We start from the raw sequence: 13,534 nt of genomic DNA, 5'->3' as shown, positions 1-13,534 counted from the left end.
CCCCCACCCCCCACCCCCGCCTCAGTGCCTTGGTGCCTCCCCCTCTAGTGTCCCTGTGGCTGAGCCCCCATGTCCCTGTGACCCCCGTCCCTAGCTTCCCATCTACTTCCTGTACCCATCTCAGTGTCCCTTCGTACCCTCCCTTGTCCCTGTTTCTCCCTTGGCCTCCCTCCGGTGTCCCTGTGCCCCGCCCCCTCCAGCTTTAGTAGAGCTTTCCTGTGCCTTCCCTTTTCCTTGCACATCTTCCCCTTCGTGCCTCTGAGCCTCCTCAGGGGACTCCCATTCTCATGCCTCCCTCTCTAGTCTCAGAGCCCCTGTTCCTTCCTGTCCTCACAGCACCGCACCGCCCCCCCATCTCAACATACACACCTGTCTTGTATCTTCATCTTCCTCAGGTCCTTATGCCCCCAAATCCCAGCTCTCTCCCATACCCCTTAGTGTCTCCTTTTCCAGATTCCCTCCAGGTGGGGTGGCCCCACTCCCTCCTCACTTCACCTCTCTGTTCTTATGTGACCCTCTTAAGATTCCATTTTCTTCCTCCTCCCAGTATTCCCATTTTTGCCTAGTTGGCTCCCTCAGGGTCCTGTTCTCTCTCATCTTCAGTGGCTATTCCTGTCTTCTCCCATCTTCTCTGTGTTCCATCCTCCCCCTTCACTCCATCTCTCCCATTACTGATCTCCAACTCTTGGCCCCTCCAGCCTCAGTGTCCCTGATCTCACTCAGCCCCTCTGAAGCCCTTTTGATCTCCTGAGCTTGTCCAAGTCTGACTCCAGAGCTTCTAGACCTAAAGAAGGGCAGGAAGTAGGGAAATAGTGATGTCTGGTCCCGTGACATTAGAAAGCAGGTTTCCTTTGACTGGTGGGTTGGGGGTGGGTAGCCAGCAGGGAAGCCAAGAGAAGGGTTAGGGCCAGATCTTCAGCCACTAGTGCTTTCTTCCCCTCCCCCATTCCCCACCCAATCATGCTCCACATCAGTGACCTGATTTCTCTCACCCCTAGATCACTAGCACAGTAGAGGGGACACCTGCCAACTTTGGAAAGGGGTTTGCACAAAAGTCTGGCTACTTCCTGTGCCTCAGTCCTGGGGAAATTGGGACTGGCAGTGGCAACAGCAGTGAGGTAAGGAATATTAATAACATGAACTCCCATTTCCATAACACTTTGAAGTTTACAGGCTGCTTTCTCCACATCAGTCATGGGGGTGTAATATAGCTATTGTCTCCATTTTACAGACCTGAAGTGATTTGTCCAAGGTTACTAAATAATAGGTATCAGAACTGGGCCTTGAATACACCTATCCAGGATTCCTGACTCTTACTCCAATAGTCTTTGCATAGCTTCAAAGTTGTAACTAGCATAGGTCAAGGATATTGATATGAGGACACAGTTCCCTGTGGCAGCCTCTTTCCCTTTGTCTCCTTCCATACATGGTCTTTTATAGATTAAGTTGCCAGGGTCCTTTTGCTGTAGCTCCCCTCTCCTGGAACCCTTTCTTTCCTCAGACTGCCCTTTGTCCTATGCCTCTTTTGTCTTCCCTCTTTTTCCATCTAAATTTGCCCGGGGTGCCAGTAATTTTGAATTATAGTTCTACAGGGCACCCTGCTGCCCTCAATGGTAGTCTAACCCCCTCACAAAATAGTTCTGGGTACTCCCCTACCTGTGCTGGCTGATCTTGGCTCTCCTTTCAGCAGCTGCTGTGACCATTCTTCCCTCCCCCTCTATCTCCCTTACAGACCCTCCCGGAAAATGTGGTCACAGATATCCAGATTCTAAATGAGAAAACACCTCTTCCCAGTGGCTTCACCTATATCAGCGAGTTCCTCGACACTAGTAAGGTCATTCTCTTTATGAGGTTGTGTGTTGTGTGTGTGTACATGTTCATGCTCATGTTCATAGTATGTTTGGTGACAGCTGTATTGTGAATTCTAACTCCTAGTCATAGCTTTGATGGGAGGGTAGGTACCACCACTAGTCAGGGATCCTGTTGGCCCAGTCCAATACTATATGGACCACTGTTCTCCTTCCCCTCTTGCCCAGAGGCTTCAGTATCAAAAAAGAAACGGGTCTGCATGAAGCTGGTCCCCATTGGAGTGGCTGACACGGCTGTGTTTGATGTCCGTCTGAGTGGCAAGAACAAAGTGGTGCCAGGATACATGCGTGTTGGGTAGAGAGCTGCCTCTGAACCCCCTGTTCATTACAGTTTCTCTGACTAACATGACCTTTACCTTCTCCCATATACACAACCCTCTGACCCACTAGCCTTCCTTATACATATAACATTACATGCCTTGACATGCTAAGCCATCCCTTCTACCCATACACACACACACAATCCATAATACCCTACCCAACCCTGTCCCTCCAAGGTCCCCAAGGAGTGATCTTCCTTGGATACAAATGATGGATTTCCTTCTAAAACGTGTCTTATCCTCTAGGGAAATAGGTGGCTTTGCAGTTTGGTGTAAGAAAGGTCAAGTGTCCAAGCCCAAGCCCCTTCCTAAGCCTCGGAGCATCAGCTTGGAGATGAAAGGCCTCTCCCTGGATAGGTCCAGGTGAGACTGGCGGGTGATGGGAGGCAACCAGGACCTGGACTGCAGGGGAGGAGAGATAAGCAACATTTTACTGGAGGTAGAAGGGTACCCACCCCCGCTACTCTTCATGGGCATGGGTTGTGGCCTCTCACAGTGACAGCTCCGAGAAGCTATCCCCATTGAGCTCAAGACAAGGGACTATCAGGCGGAGCGATTCCATCTACGAAGCGTCCAGTCTATATGGCATCTCAGGTAACCCGAACTCTGCCTTCTCACTTGCCTTGAGAGGAACAGAGGAGATATGGGAACGGTGAGGCCCTGGGAGGAAAAGGGACCAAAGAGTAGAAGAGTTGACAAGGTATAACAGAAAAAAAGCCTCAGACTGAGAATAACTGGAGTTCTAGTGGTGGCTCTGTTGCTTGCCAACTTCATAACACATTGCCCTCCCCGCCCCCCAAAAGGTGTCTCCAGCTCTAATATCCTCTGGTTCCCAGGCCAGTCTCTAGTTTCCTTAGGGGGAAGGGAAGGAAGGCAGCTTTGGTTTTCACCCTGGTACCCTCGAGCTCATTAGTAATCTTTCTTCTCAGCCATGGATGGGGTCCCCTTCGTCCTGCACCCCAAGTTTGAAGGCAAAGACAATGGTCCAACGGTGAGTGGTTCCCCAGAGATGAAGCAAACTACATGTTTGCATTTATTATTCATTAATAAGTATTAATGAGATACCTCAGATGAACATGGAGCACTTGGTTTTAAAAAGTGCTTTCCTCCCAGCGATATATGCTGATGGATACTCATGCTGAGACACTTTCCTTGCCACAGTTTGCCACTGTCAGACCCCCCAACTCTCCTTGTCATGAGGGTTCTCACCAGACCTTCCCATTCATGCCCTTCCCTGGGCTGTGTGATCTACATCCCTTTCCCTTCCCTCCCCAAACCCTTGGAGGACTTTGGTGTGGGAAATGGTAAAGAAGGTTGAGATGGGGTGGGTGCAGAAGGTTTCAGGAAGGCTATGAGAGGTATAGAAGAGAGCTGGGGACCCTAGGAATGGTTGGGGGGCTTTGAGGGATAGGCCCAAGCCTGATTTTTCTGCTGGGAGAGGGGGTCACTGGAGGTAGGGGACAGCCAGACTCTAGTTCTGGGATTGCCATGCTCTTGTATTTGTAGCTCACACACCAAAGAATCTACAGTGATGGCTTTGGGTTTTCTTGTGTCTTCTGGGGTTTCCAAAGGGTGGAATCTGCCCTGGGATTGACTCTCCCCTGGTCCTTCCTACAGGGCTTCTCTGCTTTAGCAGACCTGACCATCAAGTCTCTGGCTGACATCGAGGAAGAGGTAGGCCCTTTGGCCCTCTGCCCATAGTCATGTCTAAGGTTTTCCAAGATTCCTTCCCTCCTCCCTCAAACCCCCTGACCCCTGCAAGGTAAAGTCTTCTGTAGAAGGTGGGTGCTGAGATTAGAGTTCTTGGTGAAGCAGCCCCAGCTTTTAGTTCTGTCTGTCATTCCAGTACAACTATGGCTTTGTGGTGGAGAGAACAGCAGCGGCCCGCCTGCCTCCCAGTGTCTGTTAGCTCCTGGTGGTGGAGGAATCAGCCTTCAAGATTCTGAGACTTAACAGCTGGTGCATTGCTGACCACAGTGCCTCTCTTCTTCCTTTTGCCTTCTCTGCCCTCTGGGCAACACTCCATTCCACAGTCCCTTCTAACATCTGGAAACCTGCAGCACTATCAAAGCATCCCTAGGACAGGCAGCTCAGGATCCTGAGGTTTGCCACTGATAGTGCCTGGTGAAGATGTGAGGATAGGAGGGATCCTGAAGCCATTTTGCCAAATACCAGAGGTTATACTCTGGCATGGGCATCTCAGAGAGTTCCCTGCCCCAGAGGGCCTTAAGCTAGTATGGCTTTGGTGTGCAGAGAATAAAATGTGTGCCTTGGACTTTTTTTTCCTGGTGGGTGCCTGCTGGATTGGTACATTTTGCTCTTAGCAATAAAGACTTCTTGATCTAATTGTTTCCTCTCTTTGATGGCCTGCAATACCATCTCTATCCCACCCCGACCCCCATAGTGGGAGAGAAGAACTTCCCATCTATACTCACAAGAGAAGATTGAATGTAATGGGGAGAGCTGAGAATTATTTCACCTATCTGGAGGGCTATTACATCTTGTCTGCTTGGCCCCAGAGGGCCAAATGAAGAGCAAAGGGTAGAAGTCAGGAAGAGGCAGCAACTTTAGGCCTGATGTAGGAAAAGGCTTCCTGAAAATTAAAGCTCTCCCCCTGAAATGGGATGGACTTCCTTGAAAATCACAGTAGGCCCTTCCCCCTACATCCCCTTCAAAGGCAAGAAGATCGCTGATAAGAATGTCATCAAGGGAATTCTGGTTCAGGTATGGGTTACATTAAATAGACACTAAGGTCCCTTCCAACTCAGAGATTCTGTCCCCCAACAACCTTGTGTTCTTCACTCTCCTGGTGCTTTAGCTCATCCTAGAGTGGCCTAGGCAGCTCTTGCAGAAGGTGCCATGTGCAGTTGTGTGTCAGCCCTCAGACTCTCAAGCTTCAGTGGTATCTTCCCCAGAAATAGCAAGAGGAAAGTCTCCAATCCTGAGGAGAGCAGGTGGGACATCAGGTAGGAGGGAAGGAAGCATGGTCCCTGAGATTTCAGGGTTTATAACATTTGTGGACTTTGAGCTACTTCCTCTGCTCACTTGCCTGAGCCTCAAGCTCAGTGTTTTTCTTGCCTCTCTGCTTTTACAAGTTTTTATAGGGATCCAAATATCTAGAAGTCAAGAAGCAGCTTCCTATAGGGTTGGCACCTTCCAGCCAGGGCCCATTTCTGGGCCCACTCAGCAGGGTCAGAACATCACCCCTTCCCCAGTCTCTTCCTCTCCCTCACCGTCCCGTGCAGTGGGGTGTCTAGGAGTCCCCTTCTCAATCTTATATTTGAGCCGTCGGATGGGGTCGGTGAGGCTCTTGGGCGCCAAGTCATCAAAGTCTTCGGCTGCTAGGAAGTTCCGGTCTATGACCTCAGAGGCCTCCTGCCAGTTCCAGAAGCAGGCAGGCCCAAGTCTGCCAATTTCCTCTACGGCATCCCTGGTGACCACCTCACCGCTGGGCTTCAGCACAACCACCATGGGGATGTGGTCCACAGCAAACATGCGCCCAAGATCCCTGTGAGCAAGTCAGAATGAGGTCTTAATGCTCAGGAGTTGAAACAGAACAGGGCTAGAAGCCCGGGCCCCAAAAAAGCCTGCCTCCCGCTTCTGAGAAAAGGGTCCTGGGGTTGGGAGGAGGGCCCCTCTTTCCTCTTAGCCCCCTAAAGAAGAGAGCTGCTAATTGTGGAGAGGGTAAGACCTGCTTTATGAGGGGGGTGGAGGCAGGGTGGGAAGGTAGCCTGTCCCTATGGGGGGTGTCTTTTGGGAGGCGACAGGTAGGGAAGAGCTGCACTGGACCTTGGTCACTGTTAATACAGAAGCTTCTGTGCTCAGGAGGGGTCTAATCCCTTGACCCTGTGGTAGAAATTGTTAAATACTGGTCTTTTTTCTGTTCCCTGTGTCTTGTTCTTCAGGTTCCCTTGATGAAAGGCCTGATCAAGGCTGGCAGCCTGGGCCTTCTCCTGAGGTTCTAACCTCAGGTCATAAAGGGCCACAGGGCAGGCAGCCCTTGAGGGGAAGGGGCCAAGGAGAGGAGTATGTGCCCCTCCAGCCTGGAGTCCTTCCCTAGCTCTCCCTCCCCTAGGAAGGGCCCCCCCACCCAGGTAGGCTCACCTTTTCAGCTCATCTTGGAATGGCAGGAAGAACCACTTCCTGGGCATATCTTTGAGGAACGAGTCCTGCTGCTCTTCGGTCTGATCCTGGGAGATATATACCAGTGCAATCTGGGAGGCCCTATTCACGTAGAACTCATCTGTGAGCTTCACAAAAAAATCTTTGAGGATGGGGGCAAAGATCTGGCATTGAGGGCACTCCCCGGCCCCAAAATACAGCAGCAGCACCCTGTTGTCCAGCCTGAGGCTCAGCTCCTGCTCTGTGTCCACCTCATCCCCATCGCTGTTGTTCCTTATCAAGATTTTTCCAGTGAAGAGGGTGGACATGCCTGTCCTTCCTGGCTCCCACAGGACAATTCTGAGGCAAGCCCGATTAGATTTTTGCCACAGAAGCTTGTGGGTAAGAGTACTGAGAGTCATCTGAGGTGATTTTTCAAGAGCTTGGGGGGGGGGTGGAGGGGGGTGAAGAAGGAGGCTCTTCTATGAATAGAATGGCTTTGGGAGGCCAGATCCCCTGGATGGTTAATCTCCCTAAACCTCTGACCTCTTTCTCACCTTTTCTCAGAGGGCCAAAAAGCCTGCCTACCAGGAGGCTGTGAGCAGGACAGAAGAGGGTACTCTCAGTAAATAAAGTGAGGGTCACCATCTTTCTCCAGTGTCAACCCAGGGGTCAACCTTGCTAAACTTCTGTCAAAGTCCTTGTCTTTTAGAAAGGCCCAGAGCAGGGGGCCAACCCCACAGAACCAAAGTCCTGAACGTTAAAATGGCAGCTTTTCAATTGGATCCAATGTGATTTATAAGACGTTTACTGAGCCCTTTCTTACTAAGGGCAAGGCATCTAAGGGTGAAAACAACATCCTCTCCCTTTAAATTGCTCATGGTCTCATTGAGGGGACATGCTGGGGACACAAACCAAATAAATCTGGTCTAGGACAGTATGCAGTGGGGTAAAGGAGAGTGAGGCCCTTAGGCACTATGACAGGTTGGAGGAGGGAGCCTTGGGGGGATTGGACAGTTGGGATTGCCAGGACTGAGTCATAATGAGAGAAATGATGTTGCCACCCTGGATCTTTGACAAAGCCAGGATTCAGGCAGAAAAAAATCCCAAGAGATTATTGCAAAAGCATTTTTCTTATTGTGGCAATATCTGAAATACTCATGAATTAAGGAGTCCTGATCCTCAAAAAAAGAAGAAAAAAAAGTCTAAATTCCTAAAAAGTCTATTCCTTGGCAAACTCTGCCTGAATGCACCATTGAAATGGGGCCTCTTCTCTGGGTGCTTACCTTAGCCTTCCTAGTTAGCAGGGCCAGCATCCAGGATTTAGCATATCAAACACCCTCCACACTACGGATGTCTCATTCTCCCCTTTCCAGCTTCCTTATCAACTAAGCTTGTAGCCATAAAAAACAAGAATTTGGCTAACTCATGTTAAATCTGACCTTTTATTTGTGAAGTAACTCGCTGGATTGTTTCCTCTGTCTGTTGCTGATGTCCATCAGGTGTAAATGTAGAATGGGTTCAAATAATAAAGGCCTCAAAACCTTCCCTCTGGCTCCGTGTTTCTTTATTTCTTCCTTTCTTCTTTCTTTAATTCATAGTTAGTTGTTCCTTCAAGTCAAGAACTTGCCATGACCTTGTGATGAGGGACCTAGCACTAAGGAAAGAAGCAGATAAGGGTGGGGGGTGTTCCGGCTCCAAGCATGGGGAATGGCATGAACAAAGTCCTACTGAGACAGGACACAAAGAAAGAGTCCAGTTTAGACCCAGATTGTGGAAAGCCTTGAATGCCATGATTGGGAATTGAAACTTGGGTAGACAGTAGAACATCCCTGGAGGTCTTTGAGTAGATGCCACCTTATCCTGAGGTATACCAGGAAGATGAATTGGAAAAAGAAAGCAGGAAAATTCGTTTATTATAAATTGTTATACTAGGTCAGTCTAGAAGAGACAGAGACCTAAAGGGGTGGGGGTGTGGGGAGGGGCAGATGTAACAGAAAGGATTGGATACCAGAGACAATTCCAGTGCCAACAGCAATGCATGTGTGGAATATATGACAGGGAAGATTTGAAGATAATTCTAAGGTTAGGAACCTGGGAGACTGAGGAAATGGTGGTGTCATTTGGCTCACTATAGAAGTTGGAAGAAAGGACTGGTTTGGGGACAAACTGGTCAGAATCACAGACTCCAAGAGTTGGAATGAGCATCGCTGGCCATCTAGTTCAGACCATACATGAAAGGACTTCTTCCTATAACATACCTGATAAGCCTCTGCTTGAGGACCTTCAACAAGAGGGAACCAACCACCCAAAGTTGTTCATTTTTCTTGGATAGCTCTAATTATTAGAAAGTTCTGGCTAATGTGAAACCTAAATTTGTCTCTTTGAAAACTTTACTCCCTGGTTTGAGGTTATCCCCTCTCGGGCGAAATAGAATAAATCTAATCCCTCCACATAGCAGCCTTTTCATAGCTCCTATATACTTAGTCTTCTCTGAGCTAAACATGCCCAGTTTCTTTAAGTGATCTTCGAAATACATGGACCTAAGGCCCTTTGTCCTTTCAAGTTACCAATAGCCTTATTAAACAGAACCCAGAGGAGGTGCCTAGGGGACAGGATGGATTGAGCAGTGGGCCCAATGTCATGAAGACTGAAGATTCAGACAGACACTTCTTAGCTGTGTGATCTTGGGCAAGATGCTTGAACTTTCTTCAACTATAAAATGGGGATTAACAATAGCACCTACCTCTCAGGGTTGTTGTGAGACTCAAATAAATCAATATTTATAAAGTTCTTGGCACATAGTAGGTACTATATAAATACTAGCTATTATTATTATTAGATGAGATCTGACAAGTACTGTGAGACTATCATATCTTGGAGGTTGTACCTCTCTCTTGATGCAACCCAAGTCAAAGCCACATCATACTGCTGACTCATTGAGTTTATAATCCAGCAACACCTCTAGATTTTTAAAAAATAAACAGCTGCCTAACCATGGCTCCTCATCGAACAATGGTGAAGTCAGTATTTTGTTTTCAAGTGTTAGACTTTACCATTAACCCCTCTGAATTTCATCTTATTAGATTCAACCCAATCTTACCTGTCAATATATTTCTGGATCCTGACCCCGTCATCTAATGACCCCTTTTCCAAGATTCATGTTGTCATGGTAAATATTCCATCTATGCTTCTAGTGTTGACTAAAATTTTAAATAACCCTGGACCAGTCACAGATTCCTGGAGGATTATACCAGAGCATCCTGACATATCTTGACACTAAGTCACTAAATAACTACTCTTTGAGGACAGTCATCCAAACAGCTCTGAATCCATCTAGCCCCATCTAGTCTACATTTTTCTATTTTCTCCATTAGAATAATAAAATATATTTATCAAAACTTTATTAAAACCCAAATTATATCCCTAGCATTTCCCAAATGCATGTGTTTAGTAATCCTATCAAAAAGGAAAATGAGGTTGGTCAGGCATGACCTGCTCTTGATGAAGCCAATGTTGACTGGCTGATTTACTGCTCCTCTTTCTAGATGTTTATAATCAACTTTTTTTTTTTTTAAAACCCTTACCTTCCATCTTGGAATCAATACTGTGTATTGGTTCCAAGGCAGAAGAGTGGTAAGCTAGGCAATGGGGGTTAAGTGACTTGCCCAGGGTCACACAGCTGGGAAGTATCTCAGGCCAAATTTGGCCTGGCTCTCAATCCACTGAGCTACCCAGCTGCCCCCCCTTCAATCAACTTCTTACAGATCTGTTCTTGAAATTTCTAAGGAAATGAAATTAAGCTCACTGGTCTCTAACTGTAAACTCTTTCCTTTTTTTTTTAACTAGGGCACTTGCCTGTCTCCTATTGTGATGAGCTTCTCCTGTTTTCCACAATCTTTCAAATAGTCTTGCCTGTGGCATTTAGAATTTAAGGGGCTTTATAGGACTTTCCAAGATGAGGGAAGTATCTTTCATGCAGTTGGGAATAGGGACCTGGTTGTGTAGGGAGGGGTTGAGGATTGAGTATATGTAATAACTGAAGTCATAAGAGAGTATGAGGTCACCCCAGGAAGAGAAGAGGGTCTAAGAGGGAATTCTGGGGAGCACTCATGTTTAAGGAGGAGGAGGAGGAGGCAGCAAAAAAAATGTAAGCCCTTTTTGGAAGTCTGGGTCTGGATCTTTGTTATCCTATGAGGGCTATAATATCCTTATACACAGTGAGGGATGTTCAGCCTATTACCTCCCTTGGGCTAAGTGTTGACTCATACTATTGGTAGAACTTGGGGAGGAAGCTTAGGCCAACAGACAATTCCTTGTGCTGGAGTTTGGAACCAAATTCATTGGTAAGTCTGTGAGAAGCCAGTGTGGCTATGGGTGGAAGGGTAAAAAGTGGGAAGATGGGAGAAAGTCTAATTTAATAATGTTAAGAGATAAAAATATATGTAATATATATATGTAATATATTTTAATATGACATTATAGAATTCAAGGTTGGGGGCATCTAGGTGGCATAGTGGAGATAGAGAGCCAGGTTTGGAGTTGGGAGGACAAGCTGAGAGTTTTTTTTTTAAATGTTATTATAATAATTCAGAAGAGATGGCTGTGAGGAGCTGCTGTATGAGTAGAGAGAAAGAAGCTTTCAGTATATAAGAGATGTTGTAGAAGTAGGAAAGAACAAAATTTGTCAAATGATTGCATGTACAAAGTGAGACTAAGGAATAAACAAAATCACACCAAGGTTGGGAGATCTGGGTGACCAGGAGAATAGTGAAGGTTTTGATAGTGTTAGGGAAGTTTGGGGAAGAGAAGAAGGTTTCAGAGGAATGATGAGCTTTGTTATGGACATATTTTATTTGAGGTGCCTATGGGACATGCAATTCAAAAGTTCCAGTAGGCAGGTGATATGAGACCAGAGCTTGGGAGAATAACTAGGACAGGATATGCCAATCTAGGAATCATCAACCTAGAGATAATAACTGGGTGCAGGGGAGATAATGAGATCACCAATTAAGAATACAGAAAGAAAAGAGGGCTCCAGGTGGAATTTTTTTCCGGGGATGATCAGGGTTAGTGGCCATGACTTGGAGATCAAAGAAAGGTTTTCATTGTTATGAGATTGGGGTTTTTTTTGTCTTGGTAATTACCTGCATTTAGGAGTACAGGACACATAGTAGGTACTTAATACATATGCTAGTAGATTTTTGAGAGGCATTAAGAAGCAGTGAAAAGAAAGCTAGAAGATCCATGTTTGGTTACTAGATTTGATACTTAACTGCCTATATGACCTTGGGCAAGTCATTCACCTCTGTGTCTCTGGTGCCTCATCTAGAAAATGAAGAAGTTGGATTGGATAATCTCTCAGGTCCCTTCCACTTTAAATTTTTTTTTTTTAACCTTACTTTCTGTCATATTGACAAAGGCAAGGGCTAGGTTATTGGAGTTGTGACTTGCTCAGGCTCACACAGCTAGGAAGTGTCTGAGGCCAGATATGAACCCAGGACCTCCTGTCTCTAGTCCTGGCTATCTACTGAGCCACCCAGCAGCCCCCTATAATAACATTTTAATTGGTCTCTCTGGCTCAAATCTTTCCCCATCCAATCTATCCTCCACATGCCAGCCAAAGTGATTTCCTAAATGGTACGTCTGACCACACCACTTTCCATATACCCCACATACATATCCAAACTCCAGTGTTTTCCAATTATGTCTAGGATCAAATATAAACTCATTTGTTTGGCATCTAAAACTCTTCATGACCCAGCCCTACCTAATCTGTCCAGTCTTTGTACACATACATTACTTCCGTCTACACCCTTGCTATCTGGCCATACTTGTTTACTTGCTATTCCTTACCCATGATGTTCTATCTGGTGTTGGCAGAAGAACGTCCCATTTGGAGAAAGGAAGATCTAGGTTCAAATCTTACCTCATGAATTTGCTCTGTGTTCCTGGGCAAATTCACTTAACCTCAGAACTTCCCTTTCTTCATCCATAAAACAAAGGAGTTGGATTTGATGGCCTCCAAGACCTCTTCCAGCTCTAAATCTATGCCTTCACCTTCAATTGTCTTCCGTGCCCAGGAATGCTTTCCCTATTCACCTCCATCTCTTAGAATCAATCTCCAGCTTCCTTCAAGAAGGCCTAAACATCTTCTTCTGCAGGATACCCTTCCCGGTCTCCTTCAATGCCAGGGTCTTTTGCTTTAAGGCTACCTCCCATCTAGTCTTATCTCTTGTATGTATCCATGAATATTCATGTGGATCTGTCCATTGAAATGTAAGCACTTTGAGGACAGGGACAGTTTTTTTGTCTATGTATCACCAGTGCTTAGCACCAAGGTAGGCTCATAGTAAGTGATAACAGGTTGTTTGACCTCAAGGCCCAGATATTCTGTTGGGGGGGGGGGCTGAAGGGGGGGAGAGAAAAGACATATACACATATAAGTAAAAGAAACACAGAAAAAAATGCATGCAAGTGGTAGCTGGATGGCTCCATTCCAAGGTGGTATAGCCTCTCTCTGAACTTTGTGTCACTGTGATAACTCTTTTGTAAGTTGGGAAATAAAAATATGTAAAAATAAGGGTGAGGGATCATCAGCTTAAAAACTGGGTGAGGCAGCATCAAGGTGGCTCAGAGGATGGAGAGCCAGCCCTAGAGATGAGAGAGGTCCTGGGTTCGAATGTAGTCTCGGATACTTCTTAGCTGGTGACCCTGGGCAAGTCACTTAACCCCAGTGGCCTCTTCTGTCTTGGGACTGATATCAATCCTAAAACAGAAGGTAAGGTTTCTTGTTTGTTTTAGTGTATGCAGAATAAATGTAAAATGAGTCAGAAGGTGGTGAAGGCTGGTGCTAACAGTTGGGGGCATCAGGAAAGGGATGCCTTGGAGGGATTCTATGAAGGGCTTTAAAATGTCTGGATTTTTAGTCCTAAACACAGCCCTTGGATACAAAATGAGAGCTTTTTTGGACTAGGGGATCTCTAAGGTCCTTATCTAGCTCTAAATCCGGGGGTGCTCAATGAAAGAACGCTACCATGTCAGGCCGCCAGGAGGGGCTGTTGGGCGAGCCATTGGCCGGGCTCTGTTCCACTTGGTGCGTGTGTATGTGTGTGGGGAGGGGTGGGGGGAGTGCAACAGTTTCCATCTCTTTTCCCCATCCCACCGCCCCTCCAGCCGAGCTGCCCACGCTCAAGGGACCAATGGGAAGCTCTGGAGTGTGTGCCTGTCAGCCCCCTTCTCCAA

General features: G+C 46.8%; 2 protein-coding genes across 2 annotated transcripts in view; one reads left to right on the top strand and one right to left on the bottom strand.

The window, feature by feature from the left end:
* MVB12A (multivesicular body subunit 12A) overlaps positions 1-4,534 on the top strand; it is a 5,213-nt gene extending 679 nt beyond the window's left edge. The window contains exons 2-9 of the mRNA XM_044658363.1: positions 999-1,118; positions 1,733-1,829; positions 2,037-2,163; positions 2,435-2,551; positions 2,685-2,782; positions 3,118-3,179; positions 3,806-3,862; positions 4,035-4,534. Of these exons, the coding sequence (XP_044514298.1) occupies positions 999-1,118; positions 1,733-1,829; positions 2,037-2,163; positions 2,435-2,551; positions 2,685-2,782; positions 3,118-3,179; positions 3,806-3,862; positions 4,035-4,097 (741 nt within the window). The 3' untranslated portion in view covers positions 4,098-4,534. The remainder of the gene's footprint in view (positions 1-998; positions 1,119-1,732; positions 1,830-2,036; positions 2,164-2,434; positions 2,552-2,684; positions 2,783-3,117; positions 3,180-3,805; positions 3,863-4,034) is intronic.
* On the bottom strand, positions 2,751-6,633 carry NXNL1 (nucleoredoxin like 1). Its single transcript, XM_044658365.1, has 3 exons — positions 6,293-6,633; positions 5,422-5,696; positions 2,751-2,848 (listed from the first exon to the last, which is right to left on the bottom strand). Exons 1-3 carry the CDS (start codon positions 6,616-6,618, stop codon positions 2,751-2,753), a joined length of 699 nt encoding a protein of 232 aa, XP_044514300.1. The 5' UTR covers positions 6,619-6,633.
* Between the last annotated feature and the right edge of the window lie 6,901 nt (positions 6,634-13,534).

Source organism: Gracilinanus agilis, chromosome 1 (genome assembly GCF_016433145.1).
Source record: "Gracilinanus agilis isolate LMUSP501 chromosome 1, AgileGrace, whole genome shotgun sequence".
Taxonomy (NCBI): Eukaryota; Metazoa; Chordata; class Mammalia; order Didelphimorphia; family Didelphidae; genus Gracilinanus; species Gracilinanus agilis.
The sequence above is the reverse complement of the archived record's forward strand: the minus strand, read 5'-3'. Positions and strand labels throughout refer to the sequence as shown.

Excerpts from the sequence above, each read along its gene's own strand:
- NXNL1 (XM_044658365.1), bottom strand. The coding sequence starts at position 6,618 with ATGTCCACCCTCTTCACTGGAAAAATCTTGATAAGGAACAACAGCGAT. Across the intron at positions 5,697-6,292 it reads TTCCAAGATGAGCTGAAAAG|GGATCTTGGGCGCATGTTTG; the intron begins GTGAGCCTACCT and ends ACTTGCTCACAG. Across the intron at positions 2,849-5,421 it reads ACACCCCACTGCACGGGACG|GGCCTCACCGTTCCCATATC; the intron begins GTGAGGGAGAGG and ends TTTTCCTCCCAG.